This window comes from Clupea harengus, chromosome 4, assembly GCF_900700415.2.
Source record: "Clupea harengus chromosome 4, Ch_v2.0.2, whole genome shotgun sequence".
In the NCBI taxonomy this organism is placed as follows: domain Eukaryota; kingdom Metazoa; phylum Chordata; class Actinopteri; order Clupeiformes; family Clupeidae; genus Clupea; species Clupea harengus.
Window position 1 is genome coordinate 6,636,436 of NC_045155.1, and position 24,887 is coordinate 6,661,322.

The following is a 24,887-nucleotide window of genomic DNA, read 5'->3' on the forward strand; positions in this document are numbered from 1 at the left end:
AATGTAACCGTGACCTGCAATGATGGCTCCTCTTCCGTCTCTCCTCACCATTACTCAGGAGCCCTCAGACACCAACAGATGACCAGCAACCTCTGTGTTAGGCTAGAGGGACAATGTACAATAGCCTTCAGGTTCTGGCAAAGGCCATTTCCCCAACACATATGAGATATTAATACTTTTCCCTGTGTTTACCTTACTGCTATCCAAAGCTCTAGTAGACAGGACAGTAAACCATTTATTTTATATCTCTAAGAATATGTTTCATTAAGAGACAAGAGTGATCTGAACATCGGGCACCTTGAAAGTTTGCTTTGGGAATAAACCTATAGATATTGAGCATATTATATTCATTCTAAAGAATGCACTTAAACAGTGCATTTTCTGTAAGGTAGGCTGCACAACTGGGTTGTGATTAATTATTAACCGAGACAGCAAATGTACAATACTAATCCTCATCTCACTGATGGCAACTCTATTCATTGCAATAGCCTATTTGTATTGGGGACTGGTCTAAAAATCACTAAATTCTCTCACCATCGCGGTAAGAAAGTGAAACACAATATCGCCACACACACAAAAAAAGAGAGTGGTCTAACAGTTCGGTTCTTGAGGCCTACAACAACAACAGATGATTTCAAACCCCGTCACTGACGACGGACTAGGGAATATGGAGAGGGCGCGATATTCCATATCTCCTCTAAATTCCCGTTAAAAGCCCGACTCGGTGCTATTTTTGTGCCGCGAGCAGTACAGCATTTGCCGATATCACCTATCCTGCTCTGCGTATCAAGTGACTGCTGTGAGCTCACATGTACGAACCCATCTTCAGAGAGCAGATTACCGACAAAATCGTTTAGCCCTTTTTTTTCCCTGCGCCTCTGTGCTGCATCCGGAGCAGAGTGCAGCTGTGCGCGGAGGCATCCTGCCGCACGCCAGACCCAAAGATTGTAGGCTCATCAGAAGATCGTTTGATATAAACCAGCTCAGCATAGAGAAGCTATATGACAAACTGTACAGCGCTACACACTTGTGCTTACTGGATGTAAACGGGCCTGGTGTACAACTCTAAACATGTCAGTAGGTTGCGTGATTGTGCACCAGGCCAAACACGGGCCTCGTTATTTTGTCAGTTCTTAGCACATATCAGTGTTTTGACTCAACAGTTTCTGTAGGTGGAGGAGGCAATTATTCGCCTCACCTGGTCAACTATGCTAGCAGCAAAAGGACCTTTGTCTTTACCAACAACATATACCACCTATGGATAACAGCCTAATAAACACTACAAAAACATCCTCGTATCAGTCTGCAATTAATTCCAGAGCACGCTTCACTCCAAAGTCCCCACCTACAAAGCAGGTACAAACCACCTCAGCATCATCTAACGTAAGTTCTTTTAAAGAAACTATGACAAACTTTAACTCTGCGTTCACGTAGCAATTAAGATTTAAACATAACGAATTGGGTAGACCTGACAGGTGGCATTTACCCTCGATATGCCTGCTTCTCTCGTTTAGAAACTTCTATGTAGTCTGCAAGAGAAAACAACTGCCACACAAAACCAAAATTTCAGAAGTGTCAGCAACTGCCAACATTTGTTTCCTCGAATGTTCACTTTCTGAAGCCATACTCACTTTCGCCTTCAATCTTGTCTGTGCCCCTTGTCCAAATAATCTGTCGGGTCTCAAGCTTCACTTGAAACGTCCTTCTCTCTGGGCGTTGAGACTTTTTAGAATAAAATAATGTCAGCACGGTCCCTAGTTCCAAATCTCGGTATAGGTTGGTCATTTCTGTGTCGGTGACCGTCCATGGAACAGGTCCGTTGGAGAAGAAGCCAGCGGCTCCAGCCATGGTCATTTCCCTTGTTTGTTGTCCTTTTCCTTTAGAACAATTTACTGCCTCCTGGGCCTGTAGTGGACACCTGAAAAAATAATGCAATCGTCTCATAATCTTTGGAGAATCAAACATATTTCACAACACAATGTGAATATTTGAAAATGTGGGTTATGCCAATGTGAGTCTTCAAATGTGAATAAAACAGTTAATAATTTAGTATGAAGCGATATGCAAGATATCTACGCGCTCTTATGATGTGTCAATTTGCAATAATATAAATACTGACTATTACAGGTATAGAGGTAAATAAAAGCCACACAAACTAATCTGGAATAATGAGCCCGGTTCAAATAGATCTCAAATCGTTGTCAGGAAACAAGATTAGGTACCCTCAATGAAATGGATTTCCCACGAAGATAATAAGTAAACAACTCAATCCGTGGATTTTGACTGTAATCTGTTGTACATTTAAGTAGATTACAGGCGAAGGCCACTATGACTGGGCTAGTTGCTAATAGGAATTTATTTCCTTCCTAAGTGGTTAAGCCATCCCATAAAGTTTCTTTCCTCTGACTGCCCTAGCGCATTTTTACAATCAACATATGTATCCAAATATCTGTTATTTTTTTTACCAAGCAGATGACAATACGCATCATACAGAAACGTGGCTACATTTTCCAGGGGCGCTAACGCTAAAGCGTTTGAGAGCGGAGGGAAGTATGGCTGATTTTACAGCAAGCAAGTCAGGTACAGCCTACAATAATTCAATCGTCTTTCTTGTACCCTTTGCCTTACCGTCTCAAAATGCAACTGGCACGCTCGGACACAACAGAAGCAGAACAACACGTCGTAACGCTGCAATCTCGGCCCCGCACATCTCTGGACCCAACTTCGGCTGTCCTGAAGTCTTCCCCCTTTTCTCGATGATTATATCATCGTGCGATGGAGATAATGCGTCTCAGTCCAGAGAAAAGCCTTGTGGTTTTTCCCTTGGCGTCCTGCTGTAGCGATCCTCCATCGACTTGGCCATATGCAAGTTAGTCAGACACGGCTGCCGCGGCCCTTCCCCCAACCGACCCCTTCTGTACAACAAAGCATTGGATAGAGCGGCCTCTTAAAGACACAGGTCTGACTTTCCGCCCGTGCAAAACATTGTATGATTTCATAATTAGCTTGTGGGGCAACAATGTTGCACTAAACCTGTTAGCTGGCCTTGTAAATGTGTTGTAATGTAAGGCTATTCACATACAGCAATTGTGAGATTGAAGGCTTTTGTCGTCTGTTGCAAGGATACAGATGTGCACTTGTCATACAAATAATAAAGGTACGTACATGTGCCATAATTGCAGCTGATAGTCAATGAATAATGTTACCCTATAAAACGATCTTTCTTCTAAGCTTTCCTGTTGTATCAGTGTGTTTGTGTGAGATGTCAAGTTAACAGCTCTTACTTGAAAACTGCATTCTCATAGATTGTTCTTTGAGACATCCATTCTAATCAAATTTGATGGTATAAAATAGGCTATAGTAGATGGGGCAGACCATACAGTATATTCAGTATGGTAGAGAGGGGAGGCTATGCTACAGTTGCTATGTCTTCCCACAGTAAAATATGCTTGAAGTCGAAACAGCTGTCTGAACATTATTCTCACCTCAGTAACCTCCAACCACCTTGCACCTTGTAAAGTTCACTGCAGCATTCTGCAAAACGGTCCCTTTTATCCACACTAAACTAGCAGGGCCTGCTGACACCCTTGCCAACTGTTTTCGACTCTATGAAGGGTTTCGTCATTACACAACAGAGCTAAAATATGAGGGAGTCATAAAGGCTCATAAAAACATAGTTTACTCATTGTTTTTTATAAATAACATTGAAGGTGATTTTACATCACTATATGGACAGAACATAGGGGCCCTGTGGTAGAGTTTATCACGCAAGTCAAAAAGGTAATGTCTGTGAATGTCCAGTATACTACAAACAGCCTGTGAACCATTGTTTTCTCCATGGGTTAGATTTGTTTCTCAGGTTCTACGGTTGCCTAAAATTCAGCATCAGCATTCCCGTTCATCCGTTCCAAAAACAGAAACAAAAGGAACAATAGAGGGGAAAAGAGGATTTTTGACTATACTTCATGAAAAACTTTAATTCACCCATCAGCATTTATATACATATGACATGACTAAGAAGAACAGAATTGTAGATATTCAGCAAAAACGTGACATTGGTTTTGTGATGTCTTTTAATATTGATTATCTTTAACACTCTTAAGCATTTGAACAACCTTTCATCAGATTATTTTTCTGGGGATTATTGCCTTGTATTTTATTCACACAACCAGTAGCTCATATACAATGTTGTATGAACTAAATGGCTCTAAATGGTACTTGCCTCCACTAGTTTTGTTTCCCCTGATCACAGCTGCTCTAAGTGATCAGGACAGGACAGGACAGAGGCCCTATGCAGTTCTTGGTCTACTCTAGGCACTTGTTACATTAGAGTAAGCATACTAGACTGCATGTGAAAATGATAAGACTATCAAGGACATTTTGTGAAGCATGTAGTCATTTTACAATACTGTATCACTAGAGCACTAGTTGCACAAGGGCAAACAATATCAACCAGACAGGGTGATTAGATATTACTAGTGCAAATCGTATACAATTTAAAATGTTTTGACAAATGAACATGAAACCATAAGATGGTGTTTTCAAATGTATGCAGATACAGCAGTCACATCTCTGATGATGTCACTTCCTAAGATGCCAATGGCCCCCTATACTGCATCCAGGTCAAGAGAAGGTCAGACAGAACACACAGCAGTCTGTCTAATCTGTATCAGGATGGACGTAGTTTGGCACATGTGTGCCCTGAGTGTGGATTATCACCTGATGACACTGGTTGATGGAATAAAGTCTGATGCCAAAACTGTTAGAAAGCTGCTGCTGCTGAAAAGGTTGCTCTTTTGACTTATGTGTCCCATTATTTACTACAGTGTAAGTCACAACTGCACAGCAGCAAGTGCAGTGTGTCATAAGTTGATTGGAAAGTGTGTATATCCCAACTGAAATAATGAAGTTGAAATGAGTCATGGAATTTATGGGAGTCATGGGTTCATTTTTATTTTTAAATAACCTAAAGTGTCAAAAAATGGAATACAAACGAAACAAGTGTTGTACTAAGGCTATAGGGTTAAAAACATTAACATTAGCATCCTACAATAATACTTTCCTATGCCGAAATAAGTGCAGGATCTCGGTATTCACACTGAAAAGCTTTCAGAGTAAAGGATAATTGCTTTACAATTCCATACAGATACAAAAAAATAAACATCCAAAATATTAACTTAATGGTAGATATCATAATTCTGGGTGTTTTCTTGTATTTTGGCAAATTCATACCCCTCACACACAGTTGTTTGACAATTATGGGACGAGAGAGAGTTCATAAAGAGATAGTCTTATGCTATGATACAGTCTTAAGGTGAGGACCTGGGTGATTAAGGTAGGATAACAGCAAATAATCAAAAAGGAATAAAACATCATATGGGCACACCTTGTGCCAGAATGACCATTTAAGTTTTAGATGATTCCATCTTTTATCACATGTGAAGGCATACTGGAGAGAAAAACAAAACATAAAATAAGAAATCCAATGTCCCTGATAGAACATGTGAAGCAAAAAAAAAAGAAAAGAAAAAAACATAAATAAAAAAATTATTAAAAATAAAATAATAGCCACGTGGTAGGAAATGCACATTCAGTCTGCTTGTCACACGGCCGAGTTCCATTGCCTTCTCTTACTCATCCCCACCATTCAGGCCTGTGGCCGAGCTACCAGTCCCCAGCTCACACTCTGGCCACAGAGGATCCTCGCAGCGCCACACACACACGGCTCTGACCAAGCGCTCTCTCACAGACAAAGGCGTGTGGGTGCAGTCTTTTAAGGAGTTATTGTCACTTGTTATTTTTCACTTTTCTATGAAAATATAGAGTTCATCTGATGGGTACAGCAAGACGACAACACAGAGTAGCTTCAGAAGGTGTGAAAGGCTCATAAATTATACAGCAAACATAATAGCTGTGCATCATTAAAAGCTTGATAGCAGACAAGTCACCTGGTATCACTAAATCAGTCATTTAGGCAGATACTTCCCCTCCGGGGCAAATAAAGTTATGTTGATCCTCGCTGAACTGTAAAGAGGGTGGTCTCAGTGAATCCTTTGTAGTTTTTTTCTGCTCTTTACCTAACTGACCCCTCCCAGTTTTCCCATGCCCCCCCCCCCCCCCCCAACACACACCCATTCTTTTCTTGTGAAGACACACACATGGTGAAATCATTAACGCTAAAAATGTACATTTCTGCAATTAGATTGAATGCAAGGACTTGAGGTTTTAAAAAACAGATAAGAATGAGGGAAAGACACAGTCAGAGAGAGAGAGAGAGAAAGAGAGAGAGAGAGAGAGAGCTTTAAAATTCAAAGTCGTCTTCTGCCATGTCGATGGCCCAAGCAAACTTCTCACGTTGGGTTTTGTTGTAGACCTTCTCCAAGGGGATGTTATACTTCTTACACCTGCAAGTGACACAGAGAAGGTCAAATTCAAAACATATTAGCCCCTATTACTCTCTTTTTTTTCTCCCTTTCTATCTCTTTCTTTCACACACGCTCTCTCTCTCTCTCTCTCTCTCTCTCACACACACACACACACACACACACACACACACACACACGCTTGCAAACACACATACACACAGTGAGACAATCCCAAACAGCACAAAGGATTACCTAATTGCTCCCACCCACATGTTACAAAAGGCGGGAACATGCAAGAGGAAGACTTCCATGTTACTCTCAACACAAAAACAAAAACAACCAAAAGGGATGTTTCGCACGAGGAGAGTACAAGCCTGGCTACAGGGCAGATCATGAACTTCCTCCTGTGTGTGTGTGTGTGTGTGTGTGTGTGTGTGAGTGTGTGTCTCTGTGTCTATCTGGGTGTGAGGGGGCTTTCCCAAAATAGTGTCTGAGGTGACGGACAGAGCCGCGAGGACAGGGCAGGCAGGCGAGCTCACCGAGTGGCCCTCTCTCCAACCCCAAGGCTTCTAGCTCACCATCCCCTCCACACATTAAACAAGTGCGGGGCAGAGGACGGCAGGGGACGGGCGGCAGGAGGGCAGGGGGACGGGGAGCAGGAGGGCAGGGGGACGGGGGGACTCCGCCAGCCCGGGATAGTTTCTGGCACACAAACAAACCCCATTGTTCCTACTCACATATTTTCCTCTCTTCTCTCTCTCTCTCTTTCGCTCTGTCGTGCTTTTGCTTTCTGGCAGCTGTTGTACCCAGCTCACACAGCGAAAAGAGCACTTCCTCCCTCCGGGCCTGTCCAAATCAGGCACTGTTGCACCAATGTTTTGTCACGAAAAAAGGACTCCAACTCCTTCCATTAGCAGTTTAATTGTTGGTTCAATTTCAGCTGAACCAGTACTGAAGATGAGCAACGCACTTGATAGTTGTCTAAATTTCAGTGTCCCACAGTGATTAGATCCAATCAATTCAATATAGGCTTCATTATCTTCCAGTGTACCTAGGGCTCTGCTTCTCCATAAACAGTTTCTCTCCCAGCCACCCCTTTAAACCTACAAGGCTACAAAGCCGCAGGGGCCCTGTAGCTGAGCCCAAGATAAACAGCCTCTCCCTGCCCTGACTTTAAACCTACTAGAGATGCAGGGGGCCATGAGTTCAACTTGCCCAGTATAAACAGTCTCTCTCCCCTCACTCTATAACCCCACCAGGCTACAGAGATTGCAGGAGTCCAGGTAGTTGAGCTTGGAGGTGCTAGGGATATACAATCTCTCTATGTCACCCCTTTACCAGGCTACAGAGATGCGGGGGTCCAGGTAGTTGAGCTTGGAGGTGCTAAGGATAAAGAGTCTCTCTATGTCACCCCTTTAAACTTACCAGGCTACGGAGATGCGCGGGTCCAGGTAGTTGAGCTTGGAGGTGCCGAGGGCGATCTGCTTGTTCTCCTCGCGGTCCGTGGCCTGCACCTCCAGCTTCATCAGCTGCTCCTCTATCCTCTGCACAGCCTTCTTCTTGGTTTCCACGGCTCTGGGAAGCAAGCAAAATGGAGGTGGACAGGGTTAGGCCTGTAAGTGAGCCACTCTCACAGACATACGAGTCGCTTGGTACCTCACTCTCTGTTTATAACTAGATGTAAGGAATATGGTCTCAAAGGCCGGCATGATTCTTCTCTGGTGATATAATGATAAAGCTCACTGGTGACCATGTTGCAACTGAGTATTTACACAGTTTTCACATATATTTGTATTTAAATATAATCATGGATGTATTCTTGCTGTATATTTTTATTCATGTATGTATTCTTTATCCTTAATATGTTCTTCTTCTGTGTGCCTATATGTATTTATATGACATTAAGGGTCATATTTACTGATTATTCACTGTAATATAAACTCTGCAGGTCAAGCTTAAGGTCCAGCCTGACTTCGAAGGCTTGGAGTGAGACCAAATAAGTGCTTACTTTCTGCTTTTGTCATCATGAAGAGACTTTGCATCTGCCTTGGCCGCCTTAAACTCCTTCTTGGTAGATGAGAGCTGTTTCTTCTTTTCATCAATCTGGGTGGAGGAAGACACTCCAGATATCATTATTTACTTCCTTACATTTATTTAATTCATTGTCAATTATTACATAATGGCAATTACTTAAGACATGACTGTGGGCCTGAGAAGACACAGACAGAGTGATGAACACAGTCAGGGTCTTACTTTGGTCTGAAGGTTTTGCATGGTTTTCTCAAAGGTCTTAGGTGGCGCCCTCTGGTGGTTACACAGTAAAGCAACAGCTCTGTTGGCTCGGTTGTAGGAAAGGATCTTAGCTGGATCGTTGTCATCGGCTGAGAAGCGGCAAAGAGTCAAAGCGACCATTTATCAAACATTATCTGGCTATTCTGTGCTGATCAGCACTTTGGCAAAACTTCCATTGTTCCTTCTTAATTGTGCTATATAAATAACAAGTGGCTTGACATGAGGAAAAGCTTATCTTGGGCCAGCACAGCCAATCAAAGAGAAGTGGGGAAATCGGTTTTTTTCCCCCCTCTGAGAGCAACACACACTAAATTACAGTCCATAAAAGTAGTTCTTTACTTTAATTCAAACAATATTCAAACCAATCTGCAAAGCCACAATGAACGACACTGGTCAGTGAATAAGGCCTTGTGGAGGAATTTGGATGAAGTGTTCAGGCACTCACCGCAGGTGAGCTCCTTCAGCTGCTGCTGGAGGGTGATGGAGGCGTTGTAGGTACGGAACACTTTGGCCGTCAGCCCGTCCATCAGCTCCTGCAGGTGCTTGTTCAGGATGGAGGTCTAGGAGAAAAATGCCAGTCAAACACCACTCTGATAAGACTGTTAGAAAATGAAAGCGAGAAGCATAAAACTGTGGTGATGATCCAGCAGTTTGAAAAGGAAAAGGTGAGTTACATACATTGAGCCTGTCGAAGAGGTCATCTTCAGGCTGCTTGTTCTCCAGAAAAAGTTGAAGGTTTTTAAATACCTGTAATAAATAACATAATCACAGATACAAAATGAAACACTGACAGCCAATGATATTACTGTGGTTATGCAAAATGTACGTTGCAAACTGAAACAACAAACATTAGGTTGGTGTTGTGGTAATATACCTTTCTAACCACAAGAGGGTGCCATTTCACTTTAAGGGTAGGGTGTCGAATGAAACCTCTAGGGCAGTATTTGTATTTTATTATTTTCTTGATGATGGCAATGAAGTACAGACCATTGAAGCCCCCAGTGTTAACCTTTTACAGTATTGTGTTGTGCCCTTTCACAAGATGCTTAATCCGCCCTAGAGTGTATGTAACGATGCAATTTAAACCACTGGACTATTTCTGTGGAAGAAAATACCCCGGTGATGAAATAACCCTACAATCATGGGCTGGAAGCATGCTGCTAGTCAGCATGTGTCATCAGCCGTCAGTCTAACTCCTTCAGGCAAAGAGTGTAGATATCTGTTTAAAGACATTTGTGTGTGTGTGTGTTTGTGTTAGTGTTTGTGTGTCTGGCATGGACATGTGTGCGTGTGTGCGTGCGTGCGTGTGTGTGTGCGTGTGTGTGTGTGTGTGTATGTGTGTTTGTGAGTGGACACCTGTATGTTTGTGTCTGCGTGCCTGGTGTGTATGCATGAGTGTGTGGTGTGTACGTGTCTGCTTGTGTGTGTATGAGTGTGTGCCTGTGTGCAAGTAATAGCAGGAAACAGATCTCCCCAAAGGCAAAGCTGACGGAAGGCCTTTAGGGCCAGGATCACCTGTCTGTGCAAACATCCTCCCCAGAATCTCTCTCTCCACACACAGACACACACACACACACACACACACACACACACACACACACACACTGTGCATTCCTCAAGCGCCTAAACGACCCCCACCCCCCACCGGATCCAATCGTCGTCATGGTAGCATGAGTAGAACACTGACTGTAATAATGACAGTGTCTCTTCCACACATGTCCACTCCTCAACAGATCTCAAATATTTGAACTGAATTAACAACAGTTTACTCCCCAAACTAAACAGAACTCCAAACTTCTAGTCGACTGCGTGTATAAAATAATTATTTTAGGTAGACAGCATCCCATGGTTGCTTTTTTAAGTGCAGTGCTTTTGACATCCCAAACAGCTCTCCCACTCCTTGCTCCAGCAGAAATCTTCACTCAAAGAGACACTTACTCCACCCTCTCTGTCATTCTCTCTCTCTCATTTTCTCTTCCAAAGATAGGCATCATTCTACCCTTTCTCTCTATCTCTTTTACCATCTCTCTCTCTCTCTCTCTCTTCCCACCCTTTTCCTCCTCCACCCTCTCCCTCCACCCCATCCACTTCTTCTCCCTCTCCCTCTGCCTCTCCCCGCACCCCAACCCACCCTCTCCCTCCACCCCATCCCACCCCATCCACTTCTTCTCCCTCTCCCTCTGCCTCTCCCCGCACCCCAACCCACCCTCTCCCTCTCCGCCCCCCCTCCACTCACCCTCTTCTCCACAGGGATCTTGTTGTAGTAGCGGATGGAGTCCTTCCCCAGGAAGTCGAACTCCACCACGTACTCCTGGCCGTCCAGCTCGGCGTAAACCTTGATGTGCTCCACACGCAGCGAGCAGCAGCCCACCGTGTCGGCCGTCTCGCCATCCTCCTTCTCATTGCCTGCTCTCAGGGCCAGCTGTGTGTGTGTGTGTGTGTGTGTGTGTGTGTGTGTGTGTGTTGGGGGGGAGGGGAACAATAGTCAGAGGGTGAGATGGGTGAGAGTGAGCCCAAACAGCGGAACAAACAGTGGAATTGTATGGTTGCGCTCTGTGGCAGTGGTTGTCAATCATGATCCCCAACGATTGAATTTGGAACCATAAACGCCTCGAAAGCAGAAAAAAAACGTTTAAGTAGCCACACATGCTCACTTCTTCAGCGCAATGCTAAAGACAGACCACACGGTAGTCTTGACTTTTGGTCATTTGTTTTTTTTGTCTGTCTAACCCATTAGATGTGCACATTTTGTTATTGTCACCACACGGCGCGCTGCCAATGGACTCTGTTTCCGCTCCTGTTGGACTCCCTCCAGAACTGGGCTGGAGCTAACCAGCAGCAGCTGACCTGATTTGGCGCTGATCCGGCAACAGTGCTAATCAATTATCAATACACTGGATGCTGCGCTGTTCCCACAGTATCGCCCGCTATGTGAGTACTCTGTGTGTGGGCCGTGTGAAGCTGGGGACAGTTAGTGTTTTATGAGGAAATGCTGACTAAAACTGGCAGCAGCAATAACTAACAATTTGTGTTCAAATCCCCAGGAAACAAAGGCAGCGATTTAAATAACAACGGCATGCTATTGTAATTCAAGCCAGATGTCAACCTTAAGTTATAACCACTTTCTAAGTGATCAGATATATAAGGAGGGAGGATATCCTGGAACAATCTCACTCAAAGGCAGCGATTTAAATAACAACGGCATGCTATTGTAATTCAAGCCAGATGTCAACCTTAAGTTATAACCACTTTCTAAGTGATCAGATATATATTAAAGGTAGAGTCTATGATTCTGGCAAAAGGTTGTTGATTCATGAGCTCAGCAGCCAATCGAATTACACCCCTCCCTTCTATGCTCCTGATACAGCGGTTTTGAGTGAACCGAATTGTTTATGGTACAGGCCAAGTCACTGACAGCAGCAGCGCTGTCAAACAGCGGAGGTGTTTTTTAAGTATACACACTGAATGGACAGCTAGGGGTCTGAATTTGACAAAGTGTACTGGATCAGAACCGAGGACGGCACCATCCGGGTTCCCCACCTTGTCGATGAAATAGAGAGCCACGGCCCGCTGTCGGATCCTCATCTCTTTGGACTTCCAGTCCTCGCGGTACTGGGTCCGGAGGCGCTCCACACAGCTCTTCAACCGCCGCGCCGTCTCGTACTTCTGCCAGTCCTTCTCACCCTGCACCACCAAACACAAACATTAGCCAAGGTTACAACACTAATGAACGAGTCTGTTTACTCTACGTCATATATCGGTTTCAGTGACATTTCTCTCTGGTGACTGCTTCTCTCTCCATTTGTCTTCCCCTCTAACTGTTCTCTCTTCCTCCAGCTCTCTCCTTTCCTTTGCACCTTCATTCCTCTCGCCCTCCTCTCTCTTCCTCTCTCCCTCTCTGTCTCTCTAAGCAATTAGTTACGTCATAACCACTACGATTTTATACAGCAGTTAGATCCGGTCGAACGATTTATACATTTTTGATTGGACAAGATGCATTCCATGAGGGAGGATATCCTGGAACAATCTCACTCAGACTGTTCACCGCTAGTAATCACTCCGCGTTTCATCTACTCTAACCGTTGTGTAGTACAACGTTCCGACATTCCATTCTTTCAAAGTGAGAGAGCAGAATGGCAAGCCGCAAATTTTATAATGACACATTTGACAGTTTTTGAGCGAGGAAAGAGAGAAAATGGAGTAGGGGGAATGTACAAATGAACATGTAGCGAGGCCTCTGGTCTCATGCCTACAGATGGAACGCAGTCGTGATGATATCCTTTCCCAACCGCAGGAACACGAGTGTCATATTGCTGAATTATAACACAACCCATTACAGACATCACTGTGCATAAGCGGACGCATGTGGAGCCTATCACATCACTAAGGCAACAGAAAGCAAACGTTCTCACTGTGAGAAACTTCTCATCTCATCTCATCTCATTTCATTTCATCTCATGGCCTCCTCACCTTGATCCTGGAGCTGGGGTTGAGCATGATGTATTTGATGGAGCCCTGGATGTTCTCCGTCCAAGAAGCCAGCCACGTCACCTTGTTGTCAAAACGAACGTCCTTCCACTTACTGCCGTGAGGCGGCTTGGGGTGTTTGGAGTCCCTGAGGAAAGAAAAGGGAAGGATGGAGGGAGGGCAGGAAAGAGAGAGTAAGGGAACAAAGAGAAGGGGTAAACTTAGGACATAATGCTTGCTATATTACAAACAACTTAATGTTTGGGGACATATTTTGGTTTTCGAATCGGTATTAGTTATTGATTATGTCACACCCTCTGCTGTTGATATGGATTACAAACACAGCGCCTTGGGAAATGCTTTTGACATTTTCAGTCCCGTAATTATATAGTGCTTCGACAAATTATTACCCCCAAATCAGATCAGGGAGTGGAATTCCCACACTTCCCACACAATGGAGGGTAAAGTCCCTCCATTCTTTGGACCAAAACCAAGAAAAAGTGATGAGAAAAACAGCAACGGGCCAGTCCTGTGCAGGCCATGCCATTGTTTACAAGCAACAGGAATGCATCAGTGGCAACATGTACATTCATAATAAAAGTCCTATGGCTAAAAACCCTCAGAGTAGTCCTTGACATCACTGATAAGAGACGTTGAGACAGCATCATAATTTGAGGAGATAGAGGGCTTTGCTAAATGATTTGTGAAGATAAGTGTTCTGCATAAATCAATTTCACAACCTCCTCCCTGACCACAAACAATTCAGGAGACCTAGTAGCCGAACACCCCCGAAGAACAGAAACCCTGCAGTCATGGTCTTTGACGTGATTAACCCAGAACAACACAGGGCACTGCTACAAGCGCTTCCATTGTTCAAGATGCATAAACAATGTGAAGATGTAACACCCCCTTGTGTTGTAACTATGTAAGTACATGTTTTATATGACTGGCTAGGGGAGTAATGCCCCCAGTGTCCCCCACTGAAGTAGGCACAGAGTCTGTGCCCTTGCATCCTCACTCACTTGCTGCAGTTGATGATGACATCCTGTGGACGGATGCGGCGCTTCAGCATCCCCATTTTGGGATGGTTGCCGCGGCCACGGAATAGTCCCGGGGGCTCGATGCGGAAGTTGCCGATGCGCTCGCGGTGGTTATCCATCACGCAGAAGCCGTACTCCTCTAGGATCCTCTCGTTCTCTAGTTTGATTTTCTATAAATATACAGAGCTTGTTTTTTATCCCTTTTTATTTTAGGGCATTTAACCCAGGACCAATAACCCAGAACGCTGCCCATTTAGTCTGATATCATCTCAGGAAAAAGACAATAGAATATTGACTGTTTTTGAGTTGATTATGAATGACATGAATGAGTTTTTGAATATTTCCATGTGTGTGTGTGTGTGTGTGTGTGTGTGCGTGTGTGTGTATTTGTTTCCCTTATTCTTAAATTTCTCTCATACAGGTTCAGCCCTGCCTAGGGGAAAGTGTTCTCGTTCCCAAGCTCACCAGTTTCTCGTCTTTCGTCATCTGCTTCCTGGCTTCTGACTGAGCCTTAAAGTACTCATTCATCTCATTGAAGTCACACTTGTTCAGATCTGTGAGCTTTGCCTTCTCCTCCGACGTCATTTCCTGTGATAAGCAGGGAAAGCAGTCAATCCCGTCACGAATGTCACGTTTTGTAGTTTAAGTAATAAATCGAATAAGAACTTATTTGTATCAAAATTGTAAGGATATGCTATTTACTACAGTAGTACAGACGGCTCAGAGAGAAACAGGTGGGCTGCAAATGTCATTACCTTTTTCCAGTCTTTGAAAAAGTTCTTCCTGAAAACGTCTTTAGTGGTGTACTCATGATCGAGCATTTTGGCAAAGAATGTGGCCACCTCCTCCGCGGCGGTGGCCAGCTTGAAAGGCTTCCCTGTGGAGATGGACGAAAAAGATATAGGCGTTAAGCTCGTGGCTTTGCAGCCCACCGGTGCACACACTCGAACCAACACAGAGATGGGCCGGGGGGAGGGGGGTTGTCTCAACACACCAATGAAAACGGCTCGCTTTCAAGGTCAAACCCAAGGCAGCCTTCTTTTGGGGCCACAACTTACCGTCGTAATAAAATCTGACATGTCCGGGAAGAGGTTCGTAGGGAGGAGCAAACACGGGGCCTTTGTGTTCTAGAAACCTCCATTTGGATCCGTCTGTGGCTCTCTCCTCCTCCCACCTGGAGCAGAGTGTTGGGGGAAGTGGTTAAGAAAGAGAGAGACTATCTCGACCAACTGACTGGACACCATACTTGGAACACCAATGCTACTGTATAGGATCTAAGCTTGAGCACTGCAAGCACTGCAAATATGAAGTGATTAAAGTGTCTGATTAATGACTAGAAGCAAATGAAGTGATTGTTCAAAAATCAGAGAATGAAATCAGCATGGAGCTTTAACAGCTTTGTGAAGGATCTCACCATTTCCATTTCTCCTCCGGCTCTTTCTTCACCTTCTTTTTCCCACCAGCTGTCTCTTGTTTCTTGTCTTTCGTCTTTTTTTTGGGTTTAACATCCTACAAAATTATAGGGGAGAAAAGGCACTTAAAGTTGATTTTTAAAAGACCTGTCCTCTGCCTAAAGTCCTGATAACCTGGAGGTCAGGAGTTCAAAACTGAGGCAAATATAAAGAGCTAAACAGGGCTGAATCTAATTGAATGGGATTCCTTTTTAACTGTGTTTATGTGCTACTGAATATTTTTTCTATTGTACGTGTTGTATAATTTAGTTTCCAATTTTAAAAATCGCAAATCAGAGTGAGAACTGAACCCTGAGGGGCAGACAGTTAATTAGCAGGCAGAGAAGGGGAGAGGCAGACAACTGTGAGATGATCCATTTTGTGCAACTTGCCTCTTCCTCTTCCTCGTCTTCATAATAGTCCTCATGTTTCCTCTTCTTTGCCTTTTTCTCAACCTCCACCTTGACTTTTTTAGGTTTAAATTCCGCCCTGTAGAGGAAAAGCAGTCACATCATCACATATGTCAATAAGCTAAGCGTCTAACAAATACAGTATGTATACTGCCATCCCTGGTCCTTTTCAATACTACAGACGTCTTACCCATATCCCACATAGCAAAACGACTGTCATTGTGTCATGGTGTTATAAAATGTACTTTTGATACCCACTAAGTCATTTCTTTCTGAGAGACACCTGCCAAAATATCAAAGTGAATTTCTGATAACAACCTTGCAGAGGACGACTCTTGACAACGGCGAGTGATTCTAGGGCACACACAATAAAGTGAAGAGGTAGAAAATACATCACAGATCCAGGCCACTTACTCTCCATCATCATACTGCCTCTTCACTGACTTCTCATGCTTGGGGGAGTGGTGGAAGCCATTGTCCTCTGTTTCAAGTTTAATGCGCGGAGGGCTTTGGAGAGAAGAAATAACCCCGTTAAGCATGCACCCCTTAAATATAATCACAGAATTGTCTAAATACATGTATTTACACAAGGACCATTTTAAGAGATATTCAAGTCTTACAAAACCAGCATGGATATCAGCATATGTAGGTTTGGAAGATCCGTAGTTCAGTTAAGGAGTTCTATGGAGAGACACTATGAAGGCTTAGTTCAATGTTATCTTTGCACATGTGCTCCTCCAACTAAACTAGAGTTACAAAAGACGGAAAATGTGGGCTGAATTCACAAGAAGCTGCAATGATACATTTTTGGATACAATTGTTTGTGAATGACATGCAGTTTGCATACCGCAAGTCTGAGTGAATAATGAGGTCCTGTAAGAGGACTGGTGGGCTGTGGCTTCATCAGTGATTAAGGGGCAGAGAGCTACTAATGCAATCACTCCACACTCATAAAAGAGCAAATTACTGGTAAAGTAAGTGCTGATGGAAGTCACTTGGGAGTCGCCCTAACCCTAACCCTACTCCAAAGGAGGTATTTAACAAGTAAAGAGATTTGCTCAATGACCTTACAGACTCGCAACAAATTAGAGGCATTGTGATATCCAAATTGATCCGACATTATCAAAGAGGCATCTGCACTGACTTGCTTTTAAGGAGAGAGGGGAGGATGCATGATGTGTTGATGCTGATTTAGATTTTTTTTTTGGCTAAGAAAACTTAGAATTTAGAAAAGGATGTTGTTGTACCAAGACAGTGACAGTGTACCAAGGAATATTCAAGCACCATCCATCCCACTTCAGCCACCAGAGGCATTTTCAACCAGGCAGGGACATCAATACTAAACACTGATGCACTATGATTTCTTTGGCTGACAGTACCATGCAGACTGTGGTACAGAGAGGAGAAATACGACCAAATACTACAAATAATATGCAAGTGAAACACTTCTACTTTAATACAGACCAGTTGCCTAGCCATAATTGTATTTTTGGGCGGGCCTCTGGAAAAGTGAACGGGCCAGACTTTAACTCATGTTCCATCACAACCTATTATAGCCTACATCTGAACTGAAAGCAGTCTCAGGTTAGACCTCCACACCAGGCCAGTGTAGCAGACTCAATATTCAAGCCAGTTCAGTCTTCCGTTCTTTGTTTTCACTGAAACTGGATTCATGGTAAAACACAGCTTACAGCATAAACCGAACCCTCTCTATTCAGAAGGCGCACTTGTCTAACCAGAGGTGAAACGCATGGCCTGCTTTCACAACAAGCGAATGCACATCATCATGACAACAGGCATAGCCTACTAGCAGATTTACATCACTGGAAATATATGGTCAAAATGTTGGAGAATCTTCCACAGCAACAACAATTAGTGTAAAGCTAAATTTATGCTACTCCGAGCCCTCTCCGAGCAAACCTCGTACGGCAATCTCGTACGGGAAATTCGAAAAATGAGTAGGTGCACGACAGCCTGCTCGGAGCGGGTTCGGAGAGAGCGGTTAAAGTCGGAGAGGTGCTCCCTGTGTTCGGAGAGGCGTTCCCTGTGTCCGACTCCGTGAAATCGGAGTAGCATAAATTTCGCTTAAGAGTAGACCACCCACATAATCAACATTTGATTTCCCATGATTGGCAGGCAAAAAACACATTTGTCTACCTGGGCTTACAGGATGTGTCGCAGAATTGAAAAGCAGGATTTGTTCTCGGTGGCTGGTGTGTAAGCACCTGACGGCATTAGCTGGTCAACAGCTCACCAGCTGCAGGCAGAGTGGTTCTCCTCCCCCATGTTAATGTGCTTTTTTAAAGTAAGCCGCTGTATAATATCATTTTGATAAGCCATCACTTCTGTGCTGCACAGAGACACATTTTAAAACGAATAAAGCTCTGTGGTGTAGCCTACTAGCCTACAAAAGTTAACCAAGATAGCTAACCCTAACCCTAGACACTCACTGGCGCAACATGTCTGACAAGCCAACTTGTTAAATGAGCAACACATATGTCAGTAAACTTCTGAGAAATTATTCAAATAAAAAAAATCGGAACATTTTTCTTTATCTCTAAATAATATTTCATTAAATAATTGCATGATGCATTGTAACTGGGTGGGCCTAGCATCACAGTGGGCAGGTCTAGGGACGTCAGGCCTGTCCGTTAGCAACGCTCCTGGTTCTATATAGCAACGGATTCTGGATCAGACCCAACCCTGATCTGTCACAGATCCAGCCACCAGATTCTCCCCCAGATAGAGCAGAAATGTCCCAGAATCCTCTGCTAACTGAGATGAGTCATTCTGTTCTCACCTCGCAAATCCATTCTCCTTCTCCCTCTTGTGTTTGCCGTCTGCACTATGGGACTTCATCTGCGGGGAAAAAAGATGGAACACGTGTTGTCGTTTTAATAATCTGTGTCATTTTTATCATTGACCAACATTTTAATTCTATATTTGTACGAAACTCTATGCCGGTGGACGTCAAACCCAGTCTGGAGAGGACTTAGAGAAACATGCTGGTGTGATCACACCTTATGAAGATAACTTCCAAAGCATTAAGCTAGAGGTCAGACTGAAAGAAATCTGAACACCAAGTGCTAAGTGTTTGTGTCACAGCAGGCGGGCCGAGTTGGACTTCTGTCCCAGGCTCACCTTTTCCTCCCGTCTCTTCTCTTTGTCCTTGTGCTTCTCCAGGCTGTCATCTTTCGGCTTCACCTTCTCTTTTTCTCGCTCTCGCTCTCTGTCTCTATCTCTGTGCTTCTTCTCTGAAGGGTCTCTGTGATCACTGCAGTAAAAAAAAAAAAACAGAAAAAGAAAAAGGGATGTCACAGAAAAGAACTGGCATAAAATGGCATAATAAGAGTCTTAGCATAAGCATAAGCAGGGCCTCACAGATGTCACACCACAGTTAATGATAATCAGACACGTTCCACTCCATTACAAACGTCGTGAAATTACAAATGTGGGCAGAGAGAAAAGCATTACATTTAACCAGGCGTTGTTGTTTAAAAACTGCGATGTGACAATAGGCCTGTCTTCAGCTCAGTGGGGGGTGGGTATCGAGGCAGGGGGTAAGATGGAGAGAGTGGGGGGGGGGGGGGGCGGAGGTGGGGAGACTGTGGAGGAGTCGACAGAATTCATTGTCATAGCCCCAGGTTAAAGAACCAGACTTCCTGAGCAGCATGGTTCAACTCACTCTATAATGACGTTTTAACAGAGAACATGAACCCAGCAGAGCCCATATGTTCTAACAAGCATCCACACAAACACAGGGCAGATGCCATTTTGTTTCTTTTTAATTCATAAAATACAACGACAAATTCAAGAAATACCTTGTGTGATAATAGGCACCCTTCAGCACATTTTAAAGATCAGTTTAAATAAGGCCCAGATCTGGGCCAGATCTGTCTGGAACATACAGAGAGAGAGAGAGAGAGAGAGAAAGAGAGAGGGAGGGAGAGGGGGAAAAAGAGAGAGAGAGAGAGAGAGAGAGAGAGGGAGGGAGAGGGGGAAAAAGAGAGAGAGAGAGAGAGAGAGAGAGAATGAGAGGGGGAAAGATTGAAAGAGAGAGAGAGAGAGAGGGGGAAAGATTGAAAGAAAGAGAGAGAGAGAGAGAGAAGGGGGGGATTGAAAGAGAGAGCGAGAGAGAGGGGGGGGAAGAGTGAAAGAGAGAGAGAGATTTGAGGGCTTGTACAGTACCTGTTGCTGTGCTTGGATTTCTCCCTCTCCCTGTCTTTCTTGTGGTCTTTGTGTTTATGCTCCTTGTCTCTGTGTTTGTCCTTGTGTTTGTGAGAGTCTGCAGGAGAGGACACACAGGGTCACGTTAGATCTCACGCTAGATCTTAGATCTCACAATCCAAAGGGAGGTGAGACACAGTGTGAAGTGGTTAAGATGTAAGATCTTAAATAAGCTGAATAAATGACAAGGCACTGAACAATATCATCCGATATTCATATACAAAAATGTAAAGGTCAGCTATTTGTACATGCATACTGTAAAACAAACGTGCACCATAACAACATACCATCAATATAGCACAACATAATTCTGTGTTAAAACCCTTGATGATCCAGACCATTGATCACCAACCATAAAAGGGAACGAAAAATGGCATATAAAGCTGTAACAACATAGACGTTCACACAAAGCAAGATTTTTACACCAAACACATGGGGCCTCTGAGACAGTGACCATAACGCTGGCGTCACACATGAGCTGTAGAAACACCCTCAGATGGCCCACTGGGCCTGAAGGCTCATCTGCAACTGACTAATGGGATAACAATGGGATCTAGTCTTCCGCCACTCACTCAGGCAAGCACATAACTGGACACACACATGTGCATACATGCTCATCACACCACATGCACTGGATCAACATTACAGTGTTTCCCACACATAGACTGACTATGAAAGAGACGGGAATGCATACCGCATGCCTGCCTGACTGCGTTTTAAGAGCTCTGCTTCTTAGCTAGTGCTCTCTGTTATTTTTTATGAAAAGCAATAAAACTGGGGGCACTGATACGTGACATTTTACCAAAAAAGGGTCAACTTGAGATCTGTAGGAAGCACTTATCGTGCTTATTCACACAGATGTGATGTCCACATCTGGAGTTGCAGTTGAATTCCTCTTAAGAGAATACAAACACCAGCAAATAAACTACAGTCCATATTCCAGGTCTCCAGGTCTCATCTGAAGGTCTCCATCTGAATTTACAGTATCAGTTGAGTATCTGAGTTTTTTTTTTTTGTTACGACATGGTATAGTTTCCCCACTTTCTCTGGTCCCCAGAAGAGGCAATTAGGGTGGGGTAAGCAGAATAGCCATGTAAATCCCCAGCTAAGGTGAGTGCAGGGGTCTGTGATTAGGATGAGAACCACTAATGACAGGGAGAGGAGCCGTTGTGTGGAAGGACAAACGATCCATCGACTTGGATCACTGCGCTGACTTCAAGGGGCCAACACATACAATGTAGTGTTGAAGAACTGATCCAAACAGAAAAGAGTTTGGAAATGGGGGGCCCCTGAGTTTGTGAATAGTTTACTGTACAGAAAAAGTGCAAGGAATACTTCCAGGTAAAAACTTTCTCTGGTTTGGGTCCAAACTGAACGCTAAAGGCTTCAAGAACATTGTCATGCACTTCAGTGTCATATACATGTAGTGCTGTCTACATTTTACAGAATTCATTGATACATTTAGTGTACTATCATGGTTATGAAAATGCATTTATTGTACTAAATAAAATGAAATTCCTGTCACACCTTTACTTCATCAGAAACATAAAATGCCATGCTTGTGTTGTACATATGAATAACATATCTATTACTAGCTACCGTGTCAAATAGTATCTTATGAGTGGTGTTATGATACGATAGGTAAACAAATATGCTCAGGGAAACAGGACTGTCTAGGGACGATCAGGCTGGCAGAGAAACGTAGCGCAGCTACTGTAGCAAACGCAGGAATGCTTCTCAAAATATCTCAAATGCAGTCAAACCAACTTCAAGACATAACATGTTGTCCTTAGTGCCTGGACCAGGTCTGGATTCATTTCACTGTGGAAATGCAGCTTTTTCGTACCAAAATATGGCAACACTAATGCCATCAGAAAACAGGCACCACATTATCCAAAAAACCTCTAACAAACTCTAAGAGAGATGCTACACACCCATCACTCAAATATTAAGATAATCTTTAAAAGAGGTAAACAACTTGCAAGGCACAAATGAACACTTAACCCTTTTGCTTGTGCAATCTATCAGGCTCACGCTTGTATCCAGCGTAACTCCCTGAAGCTGACCCAGTGCAGTACCACTACAGTGCCACAGACCTCACACAGGATGCAGACCTACTCGTAGGGTCACACACACCTGGCCTGCCAATTTAAAGGGATCAAGCAATGAGACTGAATGCTACCTGAACTGTCTATACTCAGAGATGAAATGATGCCAGTGCTGCACCTAACAAAAGGAGGCCTGTAGTTTGCCTGGACTGTAATAGGAGCTAGCAGCCACACAAAGGAAAGCTAGAAATCCACAATGGACAAAGAGGGTGCAGAAATACCCTCTTCTCACCTATTGCCCTAGAGCTCCTGCTCTATCAATCTGATTCAAGCCAGGCTCCTGTCTAGTCACTTCTATCTGTCTACTTTAGTCTCTTTGTCCATCATTCGCATATCCACCAGTATATAAACAGCTCATAAGACCCCAATGTGTGAGAGAGGCTGTGTGTGTGTGTGTGTGTGTGTGTGTGTGTTTGTGTATTTGATAATCTAAGGTCAGGGTGAGGCAAAGGAAGCATTTGGAAGTCTAACAGTCACTTTCAATGATGGAGGCGGCCTTATCTCCATGTTATCAGCCTGAAACACAGAGGGAGCAAGAACCCCTGCCTGAGCTTGCAGCCTCTGGGTGTCTGCCAGACCCTATTCAGATACAACCACCCCAAACTGAGCAAGAATGACGCTGCCGTGCAAAACATTACAGTGCACAGGTCATCCTGATTTTGGTACAAAGGTCACATACTATGCTTCTCTAAATAACAAAATACTCTGCAGTATCATAGGCTGTACATCCACTGCTGTTGAACATTGAATGAGGTGTTTCATTTTTTTCATGGGGCCATGGTATGCAAGGCACATCTTGTAGTATAACTGTTAAGGTGTGGTGGAATTTGACAATGTAATACAACCAGTATTCCTCAAACTTGTGTACCGGTATCATATCCAAATAGTCAGTGACTATGGGGTGGAAAAGAGAAATATTGTCTTGCTACACCTGGATGCAATTGAATGCTTAACTTCGTAAGGACGCGGGTTCCACTGTTATTCAAAAAATCGAATGCAACTTGCACAGTTATGCAAAATTAGACTGCTATAATAATTATTCGGATTAATTAGTCCACTAATATATAACATCGTTATATTCATTTGACTGCAAACCGATACCCGCTAAATACTTAATCTAACTTACAGGAGTCTTCATGTCGTTACTTTTTTGAAGTAGCATAATGATGCTATTAAAGGTATCACTGCCTGCAAACAGACTCCGTTACCGTTCTAGCCTCCATATCACGGCAAGCTCTACTTCCAGAGCTAGGCATTTAGGCAGCTGAGTGGAGAAAAAGAAAATGGCGCAGAGACTAAGTCCTCAACCCCCATTTCGCTACTTTCGGCATGAAAATTCCCACCTTTATCATAACCCATCGTCCAAACACATGCCTGCATGTTGAAAACAACGTACAGGTCTACAAAAAAAGCTGTCCATATTTAAGAATAACACAATACAACTACGATTTAATAGGCCTTCTTTTGAACAATAGACGGCTGATGGTGAAGGAGAAGGGACTTAGTCTCTGGGACGCCATTTCCGTCCTCAAAAACTAACATGCTGATCTGGTTTAGAGTGCAGCGAAAAGAACACCATCATTCTGCGCTACAAACAATTGCTGACAACACTTACCATTGATACGAGCACCAGAGTCCATCTGCGAAAAGAAAGATGAATATGAACATTTGATGTTCCCATGACCAAATAGCAAATAAAATAGGCTTTGACAAAAATTGTTATCAATATGCCACAAGGTATTTGCTCATAAAGTTAAGGTGACAGAGTATTATAACTATTAAGTATTCGTGAAACCATCAATTCTACAGTATTTCCCCTCGGTATTTCAATTAATTGACATTATGAAATGTAATATATTAATATGTATCTACTTAGGGATGAATACTAAAGAGAGTAACTTCACACACTTAAGCGAAGCATTCAACGTACTGATTACCTGATAGTCTTTATAACCATGGTCGCCACTCATTGTGTAGTATTTGCAATAAAAAGCAGCACGTATGAAGTATCCAAGAGAAGATGCCGGTTATCAGAGAGGTTGGCAGAATGGAGCCTGACACAGTTGGTCGTCAGTCTAAGTCCTTCTTTTCATTCACTGCGCATGTCCGTTTCAGTTTGAACGGCATAACAGGGGCTTGCCGCTAGTCTTCATTGTTTAGTAAATTATGTATGTCTGTATATGGGACCATTGTTTAAAATGAGTTACACAAATGTAACCCTGGTATCCCCATCCCATTTGTGGCAGATGACGAGACACTAATGTAGACAGCGCTACAAAGTGTCACCTCGACCGCACGCTCAACCAGACTTTCTTCTGAGGTTTCTTCTGAGGTACCAATCCTCCCTACCCCCTATTCCTAGTCCAAGAACAATACATGTTGGACACACATCATTGGCGTCAACGTTATGTAACTTATAACGGCACACATGCCTCCAACTTATAATACCCTTTGTATTGGGTCCAAAGGAATTCATCTTTTATCTCATGTAACTAATGAAGACTTTACTTTAAATCCCAAGTCTACT

The 24,887-nt window shown here is 43.5% G+C and overlaps 2 protein-coding genes across 2 annotated transcripts in view; both read right to left on the reverse strand.

Annotated features, from left to right (window-relative positions):
* plcg1 (phospholipase C, gamma 1) overlaps positions 1 to 2,938 on the reverse strand; it is a 32,848-nt gene extending 29,910 nt beyond the window's left edge. The window contains exons 1-2 of the mRNA XM_012832146.3: positions 2,629 to 2,938; positions 1,632 to 1,918 (exon numbers count right to left, since the gene is read on the reverse strand). Coding sequence (XP_012687600.1) covers positions 1,632 to 1,854 — 223 coding nt within the window. The 5' untranslated portion in view covers positions 1,855 to 1,918; positions 2,629 to 2,938. The remainder of the gene's footprint in view (positions 1 to 1,631; positions 1,919 to 2,628) is intronic.
* Positions 2,939 to 4,927: 1,989 nt separating this feature from the next.
* On the reverse strand, positions 4,928 to 24,460 carry top1b (DNA topoisomerase Ib). The gene is made up of 21 exons (XM_031565919.2): positions 24,298 to 24,460; positions 23,976 to 24,000; positions 20,214 to 20,310; positions 19,167 to 19,299; positions 18,826 to 18,884; positions 16,440 to 16,532; positions 16,008 to 16,104; positions 15,579 to 15,673; positions 15,223 to 15,338; positions 14,920 to 15,041; positions 14,630 to 14,752; positions 14,147 to 14,334; positions 13,128 to 13,272; positions 12,198 to 12,341; positions 10,894 to 11,079; positions 9,336 to 9,404; positions 9,103 to 9,217; positions 8,619 to 8,746; positions 8,374 to 8,468; positions 7,791 to 7,940; positions 4,928 to 6,404 (listed from the first exon to the last, which is right to left on the reverse strand). Exons 1-21 carry the CDS (start codon positions 24,328 to 24,330, stop codon positions 6,302 to 6,304), a joined length of 2,316 nt encoding a protein of 771 aa, XP_031421779.1. The 5' UTR covers positions 24,331 to 24,460; the 3' UTR covers positions 4,928 to 6,301.
* Between the last annotated feature and the right edge of the window lie 427 nt (positions 24,461 to 24,887).

Excerpts from the sequence above, each read along its gene's own strand:
- top1b (XM_031565919.2), bottom strand. The coding sequence starts at position 24,330 with ATGAGTGGCGACCATGGTTATAAAGACTATCAG. Across the intron at positions 12,342-13,127 it reads ACCCCAGCTCCAGGATCAAG|GGTGAGAAGGACTGGCAGAA; the intron begins GTGAGGAGGCCA and ends TTGGTGGTGCAG. Across the intron at positions 9,218-9,335 it reads ACCTCTTCGACAGGCTCAAT|ACCTCCATCCTGAACAAGCA; the intron begins GTATGTAACTCA and ends TTTTTCTCCTAG.